The sequence below is a fragment of the Lissotriton helveticus genome, chromosome 9, assembly GCF_964261635.1.
Source record: "Lissotriton helveticus chromosome 9, aLisHel1.1, whole genome shotgun sequence".
In the NCBI taxonomy this organism is placed as follows: Eukaryota; Metazoa; Chordata; class Amphibia; order Caudata; family Salamandridae; genus Lissotriton; species Lissotriton helveticus.
In genome coordinates this window covers 126,826,150-126,846,918 of record NC_136070.1, presented here as the reverse complement: position 1 = coordinate 126,846,918, position 20,769 = coordinate 126,826,150, and the positions used below count along the sequence as shown (strand labels likewise).

Genomic DNA, 20,769 nt, shown 5'->3' with positions numbered 1-20,769 from the left:
CAATTGTATTAAAAATTATTTCCAGCCCTGGTCCCGTTCCTGCAGAGGCTGGCACTAAAAGGCAGCGATCTGTGCTCTGTGCTCCAGGAGGGGGCGAAGGCCCTTTGCTCTCACAAGGTTACATTTATATCAAAAGGAAACAGAGTGAGGGCTGCGAACGAGGGGGTGTGCCGGGTCTGACCCTAGACGGGCATATTACAAGACCATCTCTGTGGCCTTGGACACAGCAGGACGGCGAACATGTGCCGCCCCGCTGCACACACGAGAGAAATCATAATCTCTGCCGCTGACACGAGAAAAAAACACACGTTACCCCTACTGAATATACTGACAGGTCCCCGGAACCAGCTGCACGGACGGACAAATAGAAGCAGCTTCGCTACGTATATGCACGATCTGCTACGCATAGGGACAAATTAGCTGAACACGAAGAAATACCTCAAAGTGATGCTACACAAATGTACGCAAGGGGGTGGTGATGGACGGAGCATCTGAACCAATCAAACACTCACACCCAGTCAACAGATCTGGGTTTAATCCATCACAGTTCTTTAGCCCACTCTGCCACCCCAGTTCAGACATGGCCATATGCAAATCAGTCTGACCCTGTGCCTCATGGGAACAGTCCAGCCCGAACTGCCAAGCCATGCCTTCTGTAGTACTGAAAATTCTGGACCCGTGTTATAAACATCATCGTACCATGACGATTTTGATATCAGAAGACCGAGAATGGTTAGTACACTATGCACAAGCATTTTCGTCATATTCGAGTGACGATTTCACCTTGAAACCGCAGTTTTCATCCTGAACCCTCGGGTTCCATTTTGTGTACGGCAGCCATTTTGTGAGTTGCCCTCACATAGGTCAATGATTAAGGCCAAATACGATCCTGAAGGACACATACACCTTTCCTGACTTCTCTGTGACCTGGGCAAGTTGACTCCACTGCCCAAGGCCAAACCTGTTCAGTCAGTTCCTCTCCAGTGGCCGAACGAGATAGTATCAAGGCATAACATGCCATAAACCTTTCATCGCACACAAACCCTGCCTAATCTTGCACACACCTGTCCCTGTTTCCTACTTTATGACCTGCTTTACGAGGAGGAGTTGCCCGTTTTTATTGGGGGTCCGTCGATATCTGATGAAAATACTGGGCCTTGCCGGGTAATTGATTGTGGGCTGGACAAACTGAAATATGGGATTGTCATCATGACTCTGCTTTTTCTTTGTAGTGAAAATATGTGAATGGTCAACTGTAAAACAAAGAATGTTTGCCTGAAGCATAATATTTTGTATAAAAAGAGAAGGCTGGCTTTGTAAGGTTGAGCAGTCTCCTGAGAATATACACCGTGTTGTACTTCTAGGATACCTGTTAATTGGTTGCAGCCAATAAATTCGATCTTTGACTTCACCTAGAAGACTCTGTGTTTCTGTAGTCTGAAACAGGAAGGACCCGAAGTCATAGGGTGTTTCCCTGACACCGCTGGGTTACCGGTTCAGTACCGGTTCTGAAAAACCCAGTACTTCAGTTGGCGCCCAACGTGGGGCGATATCAGCGGTACCGGTCCAAGCCAGAGGTTCGTGAGAAGCTGCGTGTGAAAATTCTGGAGGAAGGCCGCCACTTCATCGACCCCGCATGTCGACGTGGTCCGAAAGTCTTTGCTGCGAGGTTCCCCACTTCCCGACGGCTACGAAGGACTGCTGCCCTGACTATCGCCCTGTTTTGGACCCTTGATGCTTGGTAGAGCGAAACGATAGACGAGTCTTCTGGTGATGTCATCGATACCTCAGTTAAGTATAAGTGGAGCGTCTCCCAGTCCTTAGTTGGTTCTTAGTTTTGGGTATCCCCTTGGGATCTTTGATTTGGAACTTGCAAGTACCAAAGCCAAGGGACTTGTGTATTCACGAGACTATCGTAATCGATAATCCCTTGAAGTTTGAAGCTAGACTAGAGAGCGAAGATGCCTGGTCTTAGAAGACTTGGAAATTTGTTTTGTCTTGGTTGTAATAGGGATTACCGATTGGAGGACTCGTGTCCGGTTCCTCCGATTGGAGCTCCAACTTATGAACTGTATGTGAAACATGGAGTAGGCCCCATCACATATATTGGAGTGTGGATCAAATACACCAGAAAGGATAGTGTTTTAAAATGGCCCCAATATGGTAGCTTTGACACGGAGGTTTTAGATAATCTCGAGGTTAAACTTTTTAAGAAGAAAGCCCGGCCGGCGATGTTTGACTCTTTCCACCTATGGCGTAAGGAAGCCAAACAGAAGGAAATTAAATTAGAGAAGAAAAATAAGAGAGAAAGGGGTATCTCGATAATGCAAGCTGCTATGCAGTTTAAAGATAACGAAGAAGAACAGATGAGCGAGCAGTTGCACAGGCAACGTAAAATGGCGATTGATAAATGTTATCCAGTTTTGCCGCCTCTTCAGCAAGATGCAGCAAAAGATCTTGAAAAAGACCCCCTAATGTCGCATTTATTGAGTTCGCCACCCCCCTTTGCGCAGAGTGCTACAGCACCTCCGCAACCTTTAGTCGTGCAACCCCCGATTGGTGTGCCTCAAATTCTTCCACCGCCACCAGCTGCTCTTCAGTTGGCTCCTACTCTTCCGGTGCAGCCTCCTCAAGGGCCACCGACTTTGACATCTGCTCTGCCTTTACTTCCTACAACTTTGACCACCATATCGACTACCACTCCTGGTATTCCTCCTGACACTGCCTCTGCATCTGCCTTGCCTCACTCTGCTTTTCCGCCTGTCCTTTCATCGACTTCTCCCTCTGTTCGCCAGAGAATGACTAGCACTGTTGCTAGCCTTCTATATCCTCTCTTTGGAGCAACAGGTGTAACTCCTGTCTCAGAGCGTAAACAGTTACGTAGCCAACTGCCTGATTCTAGGAAGAAGGAAACATTGAATTATTTGGCACATAAATGGGTTACTGACCCGCTGAGATATGAGCTAGAGTCTGTTATGGATGTCTTCCATCAATGGGAAGCACCGAAACAGAGATACGTTTTTGAAAAAATGTGTACTTTTCTTTGTGAGTATTTAGAGGAAAATGATTTAGAGCCTAACCCGCCTGAGTTATGTCGTGTCCGGTTCGATTTTGCAAAAGGCACGATTGTGGGTTCCGATGTTGAGAGAGCAGTTGCGACATTGTTATCATTCAGGAGTGAGGGTGTTTCTCGGTCGTTGTTTGAGTCTGATTCCTCTGTTAAAAAGAAGGTGAGACAATATCCCATGAGAGAAGTTCCCCCACAATGGAGAGAAGGGGACCCAAATGCTAATCCAGCCATTCCGCCACATTTTCAGCGTGTCTGGGTACATGTTCCATGGAAGCGAGCTGAATCTCTTGGCCCTTAAACAGACATTGCCTGATCCCCGTAAAACTCCTGCAGGGTACTACAAGGAATTGTCACAGACTGCAGGCTCTTGTATTATGAATTTAGCCGACATAGACATGTTGTTTGGAAATGTTGTTCCACAGCCTTTATGGGGAAAGATTCGTCATGCGGATCATGATCAAGAGTTAGGTGACTCATGGGCTAATATTAGTGCTGCAAACGACCGACAAGTTGGTGGAGCTAAACCCGAGCCTTTAGTAGCAGATCTCCCTGGTAGGATCATTAATTACATGAAGACTTTAATGCCTGCGATGCGAGTGAATTGGGATAAGTTGTCTGCGTGTAAGCAGAAGAAAGATGAAACAGTGTCTGATTTCTTCACTAGGTTTGAAGAGACGTTTATCGATCACAGCGGTCAAGATATGAGTACAGAAGGTGGTCAACGGTTGTTCGTTGACAAGTTTGTACACAATTTGCTTCCCGAATTGTGTAAGAAATTGAAAGATTCAGAGAGTTCTTGGGCCGTTTCCTCTTCAGCACAGATATTGGCTACTTCACAGTATTATGAAAATAGAGATAAAGATGAGAAAGATAGAGCAGACAAGAAAACGAAAGAGTTAAAAACAAAGGTTCTTTTACAGCAGGCGTACCCGCCTCATGGTGGTCAGAGTAACTATCAGCATCCTCAGCAGTTTCAGAGAGACACGCAAAGGACCGAATATCCTCAACAACGTTTTCCTGTAGGCCCTAATCAGTGTGCATATTGTAAAGAGGAGGGCCATTTTAAAAGTAGCTGTCCTGCTTTATTACAGCGTATGAATGGTGTTTCTAGCGCAAGAGGTCGAGGTATTTCACAAGCAACTAGAGGTAGAGGACGTGGAAATTTCCCCCAGAACGTGCGTTCCTTTCCGCCTCAAAATTCAATGAATAGGTTTGATCAGCAAAATAATGCGTCTGGTAGGACAGCTCAGTACTATGCTGATGACTACTATGCAGAAGATGAGCACATGGAAGGTAATTATTGCTAGGACAGCCATAGACAAAGAGAGGGAGTTGTTTCAGTTCCAGTAGATCAGAGTGGACCTTACGTTGAGGTGATTACATCAGGTGTGTCAGAGCCTTTTCTGTTGGATACTGGTGCTACAAAGAGTTCTATTATGCACTCTAAACTCCCTGGCGCACCTTTGTCTGGTGAAATGAATGTCTCAGTAGGTTTTTCTGGCGCCCCGGTTAGAAACCCAGTTTCTAGTCCTATGTCCCTTTCTGTTGGACCTTGTGAATTCGAAGCACCCCTTATTCTGATGACAGGTTGTGGTGAAAACTTGTTAGGATTGGATCTGTTGAAAAGATTGTATGCAACTTTGTATTGTTCTCCTTCGGGAGTACAACTTACACTAGGTAAGAAAGTGGTCTCCCCAATGTATTTGTCGAAGGATAAACTCCCGACAGAATTGTCGTCTCTCCCTAATATTCTTTGGGCTACTGGTCCTAATGATGTGGGTCTTTTGGAAATACCGCCATATGTTGTGACATTGTAAGCCAATGTGAAAATGCCACGCATTCCCCAATATAAAATATCTAGTGAAGGTGAAAAAGCGTTGCTAGCGATCATTTATGATTTGATCGAAAAAGATGTAATTGAAGAGACAAGAGGCAACATTTGCAATAGTCCTGTTCTGCCTGTTTTGAAGCGTACCGATCCTTCTCAGCCACCTGTTTACAGATTTGTAATTGATCTCAGAGAGGTGAATAAAATAGTTGTGCCACAATTCCCAGTTGTCCCTGATATCACTGCCCTATTGACTATGATTCCAGCTTCTGCGACTTGGTTCTCAGTGATTGATTTGAAGAATGCTTTCTTCAGCATCCCGATTGCTGAGGAAAGTAGGGATATTTTCGGCTTCAGTTTAGGAGGTCGAAGCTTCCGCTTTAAACGTGCTCCCCAGGGCTACTGTGAAAGCCCTTCAATATATAGTCAGGCTTTAAAGACACAACTTGATACGATTGTTTTACCTGATGGCGCTACCCTTATTCAGTACGTTGACGATATGCTAATTGCTGCAGATACTGAGGAAATTTGTAAAGAAGCCACGTTGTCATTGTTGCGTCATTTGTCTGACTTACATCACAAAGTGTCCCTTTCCAAGTTGCAATATTGTCGACAAGAAGTGACCTACTTAGGTCATCTCTTATCGAAGGAGGGAAGGAAACTGACCGCAGAAAGAATTCAGGCAATAGCGAAATTGAGTGTGCCAATGACACAGAGAGAAGTGCGTGCTTTCTTGGGTATTACATCATACTGCAGATAATGGATACCGAATTTGTCTTCGTTAGCCAAACCTTTGGTGGCATTAACGTGTAAAGATACACCAAATCCCCTTCCATGGTCTGAAGAGTGTCAGAAAAGCTTTTCCGAATTGCGCAATGCATTATGTTCGGCTCCTGTGTTGGGAACCCCCGACTACAGTAAGCCCTTTACATTGTATGTTCATGAGAAAGAAGGTTGTGCATTATCAGTGTTGACACAGTTGTTCGGAAACAGGCAGCGTCCATGTGCGTATTTTTCGTCGACTTTAGACCCGGTAGCTCAAGCGTTGCCGAGTTGCTTAAGAGCCACAGCGGCAGCAGCTGTTTCTATTCGACAGTCTGCTGGTTTAGTGATGAATAATACATTGATTGTGATGGTTCCACATGCAGTGGACACGTTGTTAAACAGAACCAAGACACAGCACTTAACTAGTGCTCGGTTGTCAGGTTACGAGTTGACATTGTTAGCGAGTCATGTGCACATAAAAAGATGCAACACGCTTAACCCAGCTACGTTGTTGCCGATTGAAACAGAGTTAGATACTTCTGAACAGCATGATTGTTTTCTCAGAACAGAAGAAGAAACGAAAGGGAGAATAGATCTTAGTGACACTCCTCTTTCAAAGTGTGATGGTACCTTATGGGTGGAAGGTTCATGCTTCAAGCTTCCGAATGGAGATACGACTGCGGCATATGCTGTTACGACTTTGCATACAATTGTTGAAGCTGCACGTATCCCACATAATTCAGCTCAAGCAGCACAGTTGATTGCACTTACACGAGCGTGTGTGTTGTCGAAAGGAATGAAAGTGACCATATATACCGACAGCCCGTATGCATTTGGTGTGGCTCACAGTTTTGGACGATTGTGGAGAGAACGTGGGTTCCTGACTTCGCATGGAACTAAGATTCAGCATGGTCAGTTGGTAAATGAGCTCCTTGAATCACTTACTTTGCCGTTGCAAGTCGCGATTGTAAAATGCAGTGCACACAAGAAGGTAACTGATGATGTTGGTCGTGGAAATGCATTTGCTGACGAAGTCGCAAAAGAAACAGCGAGGGATGTGATGAGTCGAATGTATGTTGCGGGCCCTGCAAGATGGATTGGTGACGTTGGAATGTGTGAAGACACGATAGAGAGTGTAAAGTCTATTCAAGCTGAAGCTACAGAGAAAGAGTTGAGTGCATGGAGAGAGAGTAAGGGTAAATTGGATGCGAATGGCTGTTGGGTTGAATTGTCGGAGCATCAGCGATGGTTGTTACCCGATGCGTACGTGTTTGCAGTGGTTACAATGGCCCATGGAATGGCTCATATCAGTGTGAAAGGGATTTGTAAGTTGTTGGCTCCAGTATGGCAAAATGCTGGAATTCCTAAGTGTGCAGAGAATGTGGTCAAGAATTGCATGGTGTGTCTGAAATACAATCCTGGTAGGGGAACCCCAACTCCAGCTGGTCATTTTGCGCCTCCAACGTATCCGTTCGAGGTTTTGCAGCTAGATTTCATCCACATGGAAAGGTGCAACAATTTGAAATACGTACTCGTTGTTGTTTGTGCCTTTTCAAGATGGGTAGAAGCATATCCCCTAAAGGACAACACTGCCTTATCCACAGCTAAAGCCCTTTTGAAAGAGTTCTTCCCTAGGTTTGGAATGCCGAGAATGGTCTGGAGTGACAATGGAAGTGAATTTGTGGGTCGAGTGATGAAGAAAGTATGTGAAGGGCTAGGCATCCAACAAAAATTGCACGGTTCAAATCACCCCCAATCAGCTGGACTAGTAGAGTGCTACAATGGCACGTTAAAACTGAAATTGGCCAAAATCCAAGCGAGCTCTGGCCTTAAATGGCCTGACGCTCTGCCTCTGGCACTCCTATCAACCAGAATGACTGTGCACTCGCGAGTGGGACTTAGTCCGTACGAAATAGTGTTCAGCTGTCCGGCCAACATATGGGGAGTGCCAAGGCCGACCAAATTCAGTGAAATCGAACACCCTGTTTTGCTTTATTTTTTATACGAATTGACGGCTAAATTGCGTGTTTTACATCAACAGGTTCACGATTCTCTGCCTCAGGTCTCTGAAGATCCGGGTCACACTATCAATCCTGGTTCGTGGATTCTGGTGAAAGATTTCCAGCGAACAAAGAATGACCAGCCCCGGTGGACCGGCCCTCATCTAGTTCTTCTCTCAACAAGATCAGCCGTTTGAGTGGAAGGGAAGAAGCACTCCATCCACGGCGTACACTGCAAGAGGGTGCCTTTGCCTCTACCGTACGACCGGTGGGTCCAGGAGGGTGTCGCTGACACAGAGACTGAGACTGTGCCTCGATTTCTGCCTTTCAGTGATGCACGCATAAAAGGAACAATCTCTGAACAAGAAAGTGACAATCTCTTGTAAGAAGCTGTGCCACCGTCAATTCGATTAGACACTACAGAGCCTGAACTCCTTTTCCAAGACCAGACAATACCTGGAAAGAAAAGATATAATCTGAGGCCGAGAACTATGGACAAATAAAAATATTCTTTTTCTTTGCTATTTTTGAAAGTGCAGCCCTCCCATCTGAGAAACGTTTTTATTTTTGTTTTTCGAACCACCATCCGGGTTCCGCTGTAGGGTCGCGGTTGCCCAAGTCTTTGGGGTGCAGCTGAAGACGTTAGGTCAACAGTTCTGGTTGGTCTAAGGGAGTTGCCCTGGACTGACAGAAGCATCCCTTAGCATAGAACACCCTACCATCGCGAGCAGCATTTTAGAGAGGATGGAGTTTTTCGAGATGGAGAGACCTGCCAAAACAATGAACTTTAAAGCCAAAATGTGTAAAATGATGACCACAAAACGTTTTTTGATACTATGCATTTTTATGTTGTTCAGTGTTATGATGTTTTTAGTAGGATATGTTTTATTCTCTTTTTGAGTGACATTTGCACCCACTTCATCGCCCATACCTCCTCCTACTGTTTCCTCACATTCTTTCCACCCTTTTTCTGAACATGAATCCGCTAGGAGATTAGAGTTTATTAATAACTCCTTCGTTCAGCTTTTGCACCAACACCAACTGGTAATGAACACGACTAACTGTTGGGTGTGTGGTCTTATGCCTCACACAACGGATAAAGGTATCCCTTATCTGGTTCTGCCTTTCAGCCATAATGGTTCCGTGTGGGCATACAGAACAATGTTCATTTACGCACATGAGACCTCCCCCCAACGTTCTGTGACAGACAATCCTAAGAATAGTGCTCTAGTTAAGGGTATAGTAGACATGGTTAAGGAAGATATTTCCTATGAGACTATCCAGAGAGAAGAGACACTAGTATATATAGGATGGAACGTGACCGGATATGGAGTTACTCTGAGTGAGAAACAGCAAGCTGAGAGATCTTCCCCGATTTGGATTGTACCCCATCAAGGTCATCTATATCTGCAAGGTACTGGCAAGAATTCCAGAGCTCAGTTAGGGAAAAGCACCTGCACTGAGACATATGTTTTTGCGTCTCAGACTTCCCCTCCGTTCTTAGCAGCTAAGGGTACCTACTTCATCTGCCATGATAGAGCCTATACATGGTTGCCCCCTGACTTTTCGGGCACATGCTTTGTTTCGTTCCTGTTGCCTCCCACCTACACAGCGGCGGCAGATTGCCATAAGACAAGGATAGTTAGAGGTGTCTTCAGTGACGAGGACACTGCAGAACAAGAATTTGGAGACTTCGTGAGGGGTTTTCTGCCGTTCTGGGGACCCATTGTTAACAGCAGGAACATAAGGCAATTGACAAGGGTGGTTGAATACACCGTGGTTGAAACTGCTGGTGCCCTTAGTAACTTGACTGCTGAGCTCCAGTCGGATCGTCTTATGACACATCAGAACAGGGTCGCGTTAGACGTCATACTTGCAGACCGAGGTGGGGTATGTAGAGTGATCCAATCGAGTTGCTGTGTTTTCATTCCAGATAACGCTCCAACAGTGTACCAGGCCATCTCCAAACTACATAAGATTTCCGAATCTATTCATGTAGACAAAGGAGATTGGTCGTTAATGGGATGGTTCTGGGAACTGGTATCCGGCTGGGGGTGGAAAATTCTGATGGTCATTGGGATGGTCCTAGCCATCCTTTTCCTGGTCTGTCTGTGCGTACAGTGTGCTCCTGCTATATGTGGCCTCTGTGCTACATCGTGTATAAGGAAGCCTGTATGGAGGGACGAGCTAAGTAATAGGATGATGCTACAGCAACATCTCAATGACTTTAGGAATATAGACCTGGACTCAGATTAGCATGAGTATAGGTTATTGCCTATGTAAGGGCAAAAGGAGGGTCTGTAGTACTGAAAATTCTGGACCCGTGTTATAAACATCATCGTACCATGACGATTTTGATATCGGAAGACCGAGAATGGTTAGTACACTATGCACAAGCATTTTCGTCATATTCGAGTGACGATTTCACCTTGAAATCGCAGTTTTCGTCCTGAACCCTCGGGTTCCATTTTGTGTACGGCAGCCATTTTGTGAGTTGCCCTCACATAGGTCAATGATTAAGGCCAAACACGATCCTGAAGGACACATACACCTTTCCTGACTTCTCTGTGACCTGGGCAAGCTGACTCCACTGCCCAAGGCCAAACCTGTTCGGTCAGTTCCTCTCCCAGTGGCCGAACGAGATAGTATCAAGGCATAACATGCCATAAACCTTTCATCGCACACAAACCCTGCCTAATCTTGCACACACCTGTCCCTGTTTCCTACTTTATGACCTGCTTTACGAGGAGGAGGTGCCCGTTTTTATTGGGGGTCCGTCGATATCTGATGAAAATACTGGGCCTTGCCGGGTAATTGATTGTGGGCTGGACAAACTGAAATATGGGATTGTCATCATGACTCTGCTTTTTCTTTGTAGTGAAAATATGTGAATGGTCAACTGTAAAACAAAGAATGTCTGCCTGAAGCATAATATTTTGTATAAAAAGAGAAGGCTGGCTTTATAAGGTTGAGCAGTCTCCTGAGAATATACACCGTGTTGTACTTCTAGGATACCTGTTACTTGGTTGCAGCCAATAAATTCGATCTTTGACTTCACCTAGAAGACTCTGTGTTTCTGTAGTCTGAAACAGGAAGGACCCGCAGTCATAGGGTGTTTCCCTGACACCGCTGGGTTACCGGTTCAGTAACCGGTTCTGAAAAACCCAGTACTTCACTTCCCTGGACCGGAAACAAGCTTCCGAGGATCGGTTTCTGGCATTTCAGCCGTCTTCAGCCCGGCTTGCTTGAATCCAGTGGCAAAGTGAGCAAGGGACTCACGTCTGAGCATACCCTGCCAACTTATGGCGAACAAAGTGGTACAAAAGGGTCAGACTGATTTGCATATGGCCATGTCTGAAATGGGGTGGCAGAGTGGGCTAAAGAACGGTGATGGATTAAACCCAGATCTTTTGACTGGGTGTGAGTGTTTGATTGGTTCAGATGCTCCGCCCATCACCACCCCCTTTTGTACCGCTTTGTTCGCCATAAGTGTGGCAGGGTATGCTCAGACGTGAGTCCCTTGCTCACTTTGCCACTGGATTCAAGCAAGCCGGGCTGAAGACGGCTGTAATGCCAGAAACCGGTCCTCGGAAGCTTGTTTCCGGTCCAGGGAAGGCATGGCTTGGCAGTTCGGGCTGGACTGTTCCCATGAGGCACAGGGTCAGACTGATTTGCATATGGCCATGTCTGAACTGGGGTGGCAGAGTGGGCTAAAGAACGGTGATGGATTAAACCCAGATCTTTTGACTGGGTGTGAGTGTTTGATTGGTTCATATGCTCCGTCCATCACCACCCCCTTTTGTACACATATGTACGCATCCCTGCAGCTCCGCTAATCAGTAGAAAGATACCATCACATACAGACAAATACGTTTAAGCCACGGTACACATAGCGGCACTACCTGCAAGGTCTGCTGTGCTTACAGATGATTACCGGTCACAGACGGTCACGCGTAGGGTCTACACATAGCATCAATGCACGGGCACACACAAACTGGCCCACTCCGCTGCACGTGGGGGAAAATACAAACCGATGCTACACATATGGCGGACGCTCCACACAGGGACAAACCCCGTAAGCTTCACATAAGAAACGACTGCAAGATCCGCTGCACACATGAATGGCAACTCTCTGCTGAACTTGAAGTTTAGCAAATGTCACACAGCATTATAGAAGAGGGGGTAAGCAAGATCTGACACAAGAGCGCTGCACCCTACAGCGAGGTTTAAACAGTGATCTCTGCCTATCGGGTCCCCCTGGGCTCTTTAGGGAGAGCAACGAGTGGCGCCATCATGTGAGAGCCCTGGCTGTGCCAAGCTGTAGGTGTGTCTGTGTTTGTGTGTTTGTGTGTGTGTGTGTGTGTGTGTATATATGTGTGTACAACCATGAGTCCGTGTGTGTGCAAAATGTAGGTGTGTCAGTGTGTGTGAAGTTGTAGGTGCTTGCATGAGCGTGCTGGTGTGCAAGTATGGGTGTGTGCACGAGTGTCAGCGTGTGATTAAGTGGTGAGTGTGGGTGTCGCCTGTGTGCAAGTTGTGAGTGTATCCATAAGTTGTGTGTGCGAGTCAGTGTGTGCAAAAGTTATGGTGTGTGTGTGTGCAAGTTGTGCGTACTTGGAAGTATGAGTGTGTGCGTCAGTGTGTGTGCAAGTTATGGTGTGTGTATGTCAGCATGTTGTGTGTGGGAGAGTGTCAGCGTGTGTGCAAGTTGTGTGTGAGTGACAGTGTGCGTGTAAGCACGAGTCAGCATGTGTGAAAGGTGTGGTGTGTGTGTGCCAGCCTGCTGCGCTGTGTGCCTCTGGGCCTCGGCAGACCCCGGCTCTTCTCCAGTCCAGGCGAGGAATGCGCTCTCCTCCCATATCCTCAGCCAGCCTCCTCCGTCACTCCCTCCCACTCCCTCCTCCTGAAGCCTCTCCCTCCCCAGGGACAGCGGCCCTCCCCTGGCCCATCCCCAGCCCACCCCACAACATCACCCAGCCTCCCCGTCACTGATCCCCACCAATATCAACAGCACTAACTAGAACAATACGGTACAATGCATTTAATTCTTGGCGTTACTATGATCGATGCTGGCCTGGACTGTGCGCTCTTTATGTTTTTAATGTGAACATTTTATTTACTTTTGTGATTTCATATAGCGCTAACATGGGCCGGAGGCATCAGAGCGCTTTACAGTTAAGCAGAACATGTGAATAATAACCAGACCTGGCCTTTACGTAACTGATTAGTTGCCCACATGACTCACGTTACTCCTGACCTGTGCTGTATCTGCTCTGTGTTCCTTTGAACATTACCGACAAGGCCTCACCGTCTATCATTTATTTTAACAATAATAGCCAGTAACCCCCCAGATCTCTGCTGATATAAATAACACAATTATTACTGCCCAGTACTACACCTTTGCAAATACATTTTGTGAAATATTGGCCAGTAGGCCACATATTTTTAGTTTATATGAACAATATTGACTGGTAAGGATCAGTGCACGACTGACAAGCACACAAACATGACAATAGTGTGTGCAGCTGTGTACGAGGACAGTGTGCTCCCGTTGGTGTGTGCGACTGTGCAGTGAGGACACTGTGCTCCCGTTAGTGTGTGCATGAGGGCAGTCAGTGGGCGTGCACTCTGATGAGCTCAAGCTGGTCTGTGAGTCTGTCCATCCATTGAGCAGTGCACTCAGAAGAGGTGTCTGTGTTTGTGTTATTGTTGGTGCGGGTTTGTGAACTATGCGAGTGGATTCGGCTACGGCATGCCTGGGTGACTGACTGCATGTAGTGATTGTAGGGGTGACGTCTGTATGGGTCGGTGTGTCTGGGTGAGTGTGGTAGGTCGGTGAGTCTGTGGCACAGCAGTGTTTGTATATGGGTCTGTGGTAGGTCGGTGTGTCTGGAGGGGTCTGTGGTAGGTCGGTGTGTTTCGGTGAATTTTTGGCACAGCAGTGTGTCTAGATGGGTCTGTGGTAGGTTGGTGTGTCTAGAGGGGTGTGTGATAGGTGGGTGAGTCTGGGGCATGCCGGTGCAAGTCTCTCATAGTTCGGTGTGTCTGGATGTGGCTTGCTGTGCCCGGAGTGTGACAGACAGCATTGTGTGTAAGAAAGACAGCAGTGTGTGAGAAACAGCAGTGTGTGTGAGAGAGACAGCAGTGTGAGAGACAGCAGTGTGTGTGTTCTAGGGAGAGACAGCAGTGTGAGAGAGACAGCAGTGTGAGAGACAGCAGTGAGAGACAGCAGTGTGAGAGACCTTTTATTTATGTTTTGGTTTTTGAAACATAAATAAAACGCATTGTTATTTGCAATGTCAATAGCTCAAACTCACGTAAATACGCGACCTATTGCATTGCAAATGCAATAGGGCTCGCATTTGCGAGAGATTAAGCTATTGGCATTGTAAATGACAATGCCATTTATTTATCTGTTTTCAAAACCAACATATAAATAAAAAGTTTGTTATTTACAATGCCAATAGCTCTAACTTTTGCAAAGGCGAGACCGTTGCATTGTAAATGCTTGTTATAGGACGCGCTCAGCTTGTATATTTAAGTCCATGCAGTAAAAATATTGGGAACAGCAGTGAAATTCTGTATTTTTTCCTTCCGGGAACCTAAATCTAATACAGCAAACACATAATGTAATAAGTTAAAAATTATTCGAGAGCGTTCTGAATTGTTTCAGAGGGAAAAAGGATTAGGAACAATTTTACACTAATTATTTTTCACCAACTTGCTGCTGGCTGTCCCAAAATAGCAAAACGTAAACAAATGGCTGTTGAAATTGAATATAATTGCATGCTTATCCTGTTGTTCCCTTTACTCTACCTCTTTTCTCACTCTACCTTTTCCTTACTGTCCTATCACTATTGACCTGCATTATGATGTCACATCACACCACCCTCTAGGTATTTATGTGATGTAATGGAATGTTGGGGCATATTAGACTTGGTCACTGACTACTGCTGTTCGTTTTTCTTCCACCTGCTTGTGGGCCTTTATCTAGTTATTTACTTAATAAATAACTTTCTTTCAACACGACTCCGTGTCATAACAATGGCCGATATTTTTTTTAAGAGAGGTGGCCCCTTTACCGGAAAGTCAGAATCAATTCTAAAAAGATTTTGTTTTTTCTTAAACAAAGGCTAAATTAAAAATACAGTTCTCATCCGAGTCCGTTCGGTCCAGATTTGGTAAATGACGTCTGTCCCCTCAAATCGTGCTGTTGAGCCGAAAGACTACAACCCCCAGCGCCCCGTGCTTCCTGTCCGCCCCCTGTTCTGGACTCGGCCAGGCTCAGACTCTGAAAGCGAAAGTGCCGTGGGGCCGAGTCACCTTCTGAGCTGGGATCAGAGTGCTACGTCTGCGAGGAGCCTCTCCTCCCACCCAGGCTGGCTGAAGATGAACGGGCGGGCCGACCTGCGCATCCCGGAGGAGGAGATTCATCTCAAGAGAGGCCCCGCAGGTACCTGGTGTCTAGGGGGCAGAGGTGTCCGTTGCTCCCGCATTCCTCTCTGTACTCCCGGGGGAGGTGAGGCAGGAAAGTCCCCGGCTTGGGCCTAGAGGCTCGGCACGCTCTTGACGAGGCAATCAGGGGGGACGGGCCAACGCTGTGCTCAACTCCATAACGTATAAACGGAGAGACAGCCAACTGGACTGTGTAAGGCGGACATACGTAGCACATTTCTTAGCATCATTGTGTTTCTGTCCTAGACCCGAAGGCACAGTTGGAACCATTAACGTGAGGCGCAAATCACAGTCGTATGACAGACGGCTTAAGGGTCTTAAAAACTAAAAGCGTTTTTGAGAGGGCCTGTCACAAACTTTGTGTATTTTGTTGGTGAGAGGACAAAGAAACCAAGGCAACTTTAACTGCCTTGTACCTGTAAAAAGGAATCACTGTCACTGTCTGAGATCCTGCTTCTAACTCTAACCTACTGTACGATTACAACACAGGCCAAAGGGCAGAGCTGAGGTCTTTTTTTTTCTTTTTGCATCACGGTTTCTCCCAGGTGCCCAAAACGTCCCTTTACAGACTATTCCAGATTATAATAGCTCCATAAATGAATGTATGTGCTTGGATTAACAATAGAACAGGTAGTGATAACAGGACAGTCAATGATTTAGCACATCTCGCAGACGAGTTTATTTGATTTTATAATCTCTTATCTCCTGTAATCTTCCAAAGTAATAATTTAGCCCTATAGTTTTAAGGGAATCTTCATGGCCACAGGGCATTTTCGGGAATAACCCACTACTGAGACAATCATTAGACCTGGCATTTTAATGGGCTGTTTTAGTATCGTTTTTTTTTGTATGTAAAAAAACAACAATTTCTTTACTGAATTTATTTTGAAAATGTTAATGCGAATTACGGCTTCATCATGGATGGAAAGAGTGACTTTAGATTAGTTTTTGTTTCAAAATGTGTATTTGTGAACTGTACCATTATTGCAGTGTTAGAAGCCTGAAAATAGAGACATTTTAATTAGGAAGGACATATTGCAACTGCATTTATTTAATTCATAAGCATGCTGAGCTCTTTTAAAAGTAATAATTTATCCAGTTTCGGGTGGGGAACAGAGGTAGCAGTGGGGGTAAATCTGACTCTACCATGGCAAACCGTTTCCGTGATAGGGACTGGGTCTTGGGAAGCCTTCTGAGGCTGTCAGCGTCACACATCTATTTGTTCTTGGTTTGTTCTAAGGAGGTGACTGCAGGGCTGTGGGATTTTATAAAAGACTTGCCCAAGGGACGGAATGGTGCAAAAATATACTTGTTCCATTAAAAACAAATGTGTTCCTTTTGGTACCATGCACTGACGTGACAAATGATGACGGCGTTCTTATTAGATCAGATCTGATAATACATATTATAAGCAAGGTTTGGATTCAACTCAAGGCCATGATTTTGCCTGCTACCTGTTCTTAATGAAAATCCATTAGGAAGAAACTTGTTTGATTATTCTTTTACGTCAAACCATTTGTGATACATTTTTATTCATGAATGGCTTTCCCCAGTATGGCATAACCAACCTTGTGAAAGCCCTTCTTGAATGAAAAATATTTTCATCACGTTCATTTTGTATATTTTTCGGTTTAAGGGGCCACTTTCCCCCGAAAGCCCTAGAACGCTGTTTCGTATTAAAGGGGTACCGCCGAATAATACCCCTCTAATTCTTTTATCTTGACCCCTGCCTTTAAACAACCTCTTAGTTCTACAGTTCCCTCTTTCTCACCTCAAGTTTTTTTTCACTAGATCCTCCTAATAACCCCCACCACTTCCACAAGGCCCACACCCTCAATTCTCAACCTGTTTTCCCTTCTTATCTTCTGTTCCAGTTCCATCTTCATTTGTCATCTTATTATGCTTACCGGCTAAACATAAAAGTACTGGGACTTTTTTGAAGTGACACTTTAATGTTAAACTTCCTATTATGCTAGGCATTGTAATAATATTTTCCTGCCCCGGTATTCAATCCCTGATCTGTTGTACCTTTTACACAAAACATTCTGTTTTTGTGGAAACTGTGTTTCATAATTTCTCAACAGTGACATTTCTTCAGCCTGATTTTGTCAGTCTGTCTTTCCTCATTAGAGAAATATTTCAAACTGATTGCATTCTTATTTTACCACCTTTCTGCAAACATACACACAGGGACTGAAAGTAGTCGGAAAGTTATAGTTTTAGGATTGTAATGCCTTGCACGTCTCTGCACATCCTTAAACTTAACATGTTTATGGTTATTCACCATTTTGTCTCTAGTCTCTCCCTACACTTGAAAATGTTGACATTTTTCTCATGGCAAGGGCAGAAGTAAAACATTATCCAGTGTTTGAAAGTAGGAAAAGTGAATTTGTAATCGATCAACAGATTTTATAAATGTACTTACTTATGTAAAAATGGAATTCACAAAGGTTTGCTGGGAGTAATGTTTCCAAGGTTACATCTTTAAACTCTTGGACATTCCTGAAAGTCCAATACAAGGATATATAACTGCAGTTGCACTTTTGTTACCGTATTTAAGAATTAGGCCCCACATTTATTTTCATGCTGCCCTACAGTTTCCCATAATGACTTTACACTGATTCTCTGTGATTAAGATTGTTTTGTATTGGCATGCAAAGAATACTTCATTTCAAGTGATACCTCCGAAATAGTATTTAAAGGTGCGCACTAATATAGTAAAACATTTTTCAAGTAGAACATGTATTGTATTTTTTTTCTTTTTCCTTTTTTTCTTTTTAAAAGCAGGCAATCCACCATCTTGCTTGCGTAGTCGGGGCACATTCATGTCTTGCAGTTTAAGTAGCTTCAAATTGCTAAAACTTGAAAGCGTGTACACGTTTTTATGCTTCATCAGCAGGAATGAACAACTCAATACATTTTCTTAGAGTGCTCACTTTGTAAAGTATTCACAATAAATGAGTCATATACACAAGTGTCAGATATGTGTGTATGTATTTACTACACAGTGGTAGTTGCCACTGTCTTGATGTAGTTGGGTAAGAGTTTTTTTTATAGAAAGAGCATTTTTGTTTTGCTAATAACTTTGGTGTCGTTTTATAAATCTTTCTAAAAATTTGCAAACAAAAAACAACTGCATTGAATTAGATAACATTTTTCAGATTACTTAAAAGGTGCTTTTTGCTATTTTGCTGTAAATCTGTTATGCTATTTTTGAGAATTTTGTGTTTAAAGAGGTGTTGGGGGTGGTCATCACGGGGTTAAAACATAGGAGTATCTGGACTGTTGGTGTCCAGATATGTTCTGATTGGCCACATTAAATGGGACTAGCCATTCCCGATTAACTGGCCCCAACCTGAAAAATATGTTGTGGCAGCCATTACAAAATTCGGACATGGCTCACCACAAGACCGGCAACAAAAAAGATCTGTTTATTAAATGGCATGGCATCGAATGTTTCATTTTTTCCCCACTCTACAATTACCTCGGTTATTCATTATTTTTTTTGGGGGGGGGAGTTTTATATAGCGCAAACTAGATCTGAAGGTATCAGAGCGCTTTACATGACCACTAGTTACGTTACAGACGGACACATTCATTTTTGTTAGGCACAGCGAGTTTAAGTGATTTGCTCAGAATCACAGAATTTTGAACGTCCCTGCCGAGACTTGAACCCGGTTCCCCAGCTCCGAGATCAACCGCCCTAGCTGTTAGGACTTGTTACTAGTTCTGTAATGTTGCAACTGCCATTTCACCCCCCATTCCAGGTAGTGGGTAGGAATAGCGGCTTTGGTGAAATTCTATAACTCTTACCACTCCATATGCAATTGCCTATAGTTTTCTGAAGCAATTTGAAAATTGTAGGCACCAGTGGATTCGGGGTGTTTAAAATAAATGAAATCTCCCTAGGCAGTTCTTAATTTTTTCAGTCACTTACCCACCTAACATTGACAAGGTGCCCTTGTGCCTTCGCTGAAGGTCATTTTTCAGGTCATGTAGATGGAGAAGAAAGTTCAGTGTCACATCAGGGAAATATATGGAGCTGTTTGTACCCTAAGGTAAATAATGACTATGGTAGCCAATGAAAAAGAGTTATTTGTGTAGGGTTACTGTTTATACCGAGACATTCAAAGCTAATACTTCAGACTTAAGGAAATTGATTTTGATGCTTGATTTTGTGAGAAATCTTGTCAGCTTCTCCATAAGTGCTGGTATTAATTTCACAGGCTGCTTCACAGTACCCATCACATCGTCCGCAAACTTGGTGAGGTTAAATTCGTATCTGCCTATGGCTGCACCTTTACAGCACACATAATTGGCTCCATACAAACATTAAAGGTGAGAGGTGCCAGCACTGTCTTGCTCCTAATTTCGATCTCAATAATCAAATTGGAGGTTAATCTTTTCACCTTAATGAGGTGTTGGACCCGGCCTCGTGGCGTGGGCCTACCCCTCCCGCATGGCGGGCCCCGGGCGACATCGGGCCGCCGTCGACCTGCTGTCGACCCCCCTGACACGAACATTCCCGAACCCGCAAGGAGAGCCGCCCCCTGGCAACCTACGGCTCTCCCCCTTCCTGGCACCCCGGCGGGCCCTGCTCGCCAACACCGCCGGTCCGGCACCCATGCCTGGCCCCATCTCTGGCCCGACTCCATCTTGGGCCCACCACGTCCCGAGCACGTGGCCGCAGCCACCCTGGCCCCGGCCCCAGCGAAGCCCCGACATCGGGGCACCAAGATCCGCCCAGGTGGTCGAGTGGCCACTTGACAGATCCGAGAGGCGGGAGGTTTCGGTGGCCCTCCAGCCGTCCCCGGACGCCTGGTATCGATCGCCCTCCAGCCTCCCTGGGTGCTGGCTCCACCCCCCTGCTGGGTGTCTGGACAGCTTCACCCCGGCCCCTCTGACCCCCAGGCGCGAGGGTCCGGACATCAAAGGACTCCAGTCATATATCTGGGCCAGCCCTGGATCAGGACGGCAGTTGTATCTTGGAGTTGAAGCCCTGCTGACCTCGTCGCGGCTGATCCTGATCCGAACTCTTGTACCTGGAACCATCTCCGAGGCCCTGCTGACGCTGTCGCGGCCTGCCCAAGCTGAACCACCTTCGAGGCCCTGCTGACGCTGTCGCGGCCTGCCCAAGCTGAACCACCTTCGAGGCCCTGCTGACGCTGTTGCGGCCTGCCCAAGCTGAACCACCTTCGAGGCCCTGCTGACGCTGTCGCGGCCTGCTCCACGGAGAACTATCCTCGCACCCGTTGGTGCCAAGACGATCACGCTACCCCCCCCCCTTTTCTGAACCAAGACTTTACGGATCCCTCGATCCTTACCTACCCAGCTCGCCAAGAGCCTGTTTTAATTACTTGTATAAAGAATCGTGTGAACTTTCCTCTTGTGTGGTGTCCTTCTGTAAGTAGTGTGGTTGCTCTGCTGTTACGATTGTAGGAGAGGAGCCTCGCCAAGGAGGCCTCCCTACGGCGCTCGGCCTATTCCATAGTGAGAGTGGGGTCTCGGGGCAGGCAGTCAGACACCTTCTGTCTCCCCTGGGATCGCCTTTCCAACATTGGTGGCAAGCGACGGGATCCGAGCCCGCGCAAATCGTACAGCGAGTAACACGTCACTGCTAACAGAGACCCACAACCACGATGACTACTAAA

General features: G+C 45.7%; 1 protein-coding gene across 1 annotated transcript in view; it reads left to right on the top strand.

Annotated features, from left to right (window-relative positions):
• Positions 1 to 14,702: 14,702 nt before the first annotated feature.
• SYNJ2BP (synaptojanin 2 binding protein) overlaps positions 14,703 to 20,769 on the top strand; it is a 111,687-nt gene continuing 105,620 nt past the window's right edge. The window contains exon 1 of the mRNA XM_078659612.1: positions 14,703 to 15,116. Coding sequence (XP_078515738.1) covers positions 14,849 to 15,116 — 268 coding nt within the window. The 5' untranslated portion in view covers positions 14,703 to 14,848. The remainder of the gene's footprint in view (positions 15,117 to 20,769) is intronic.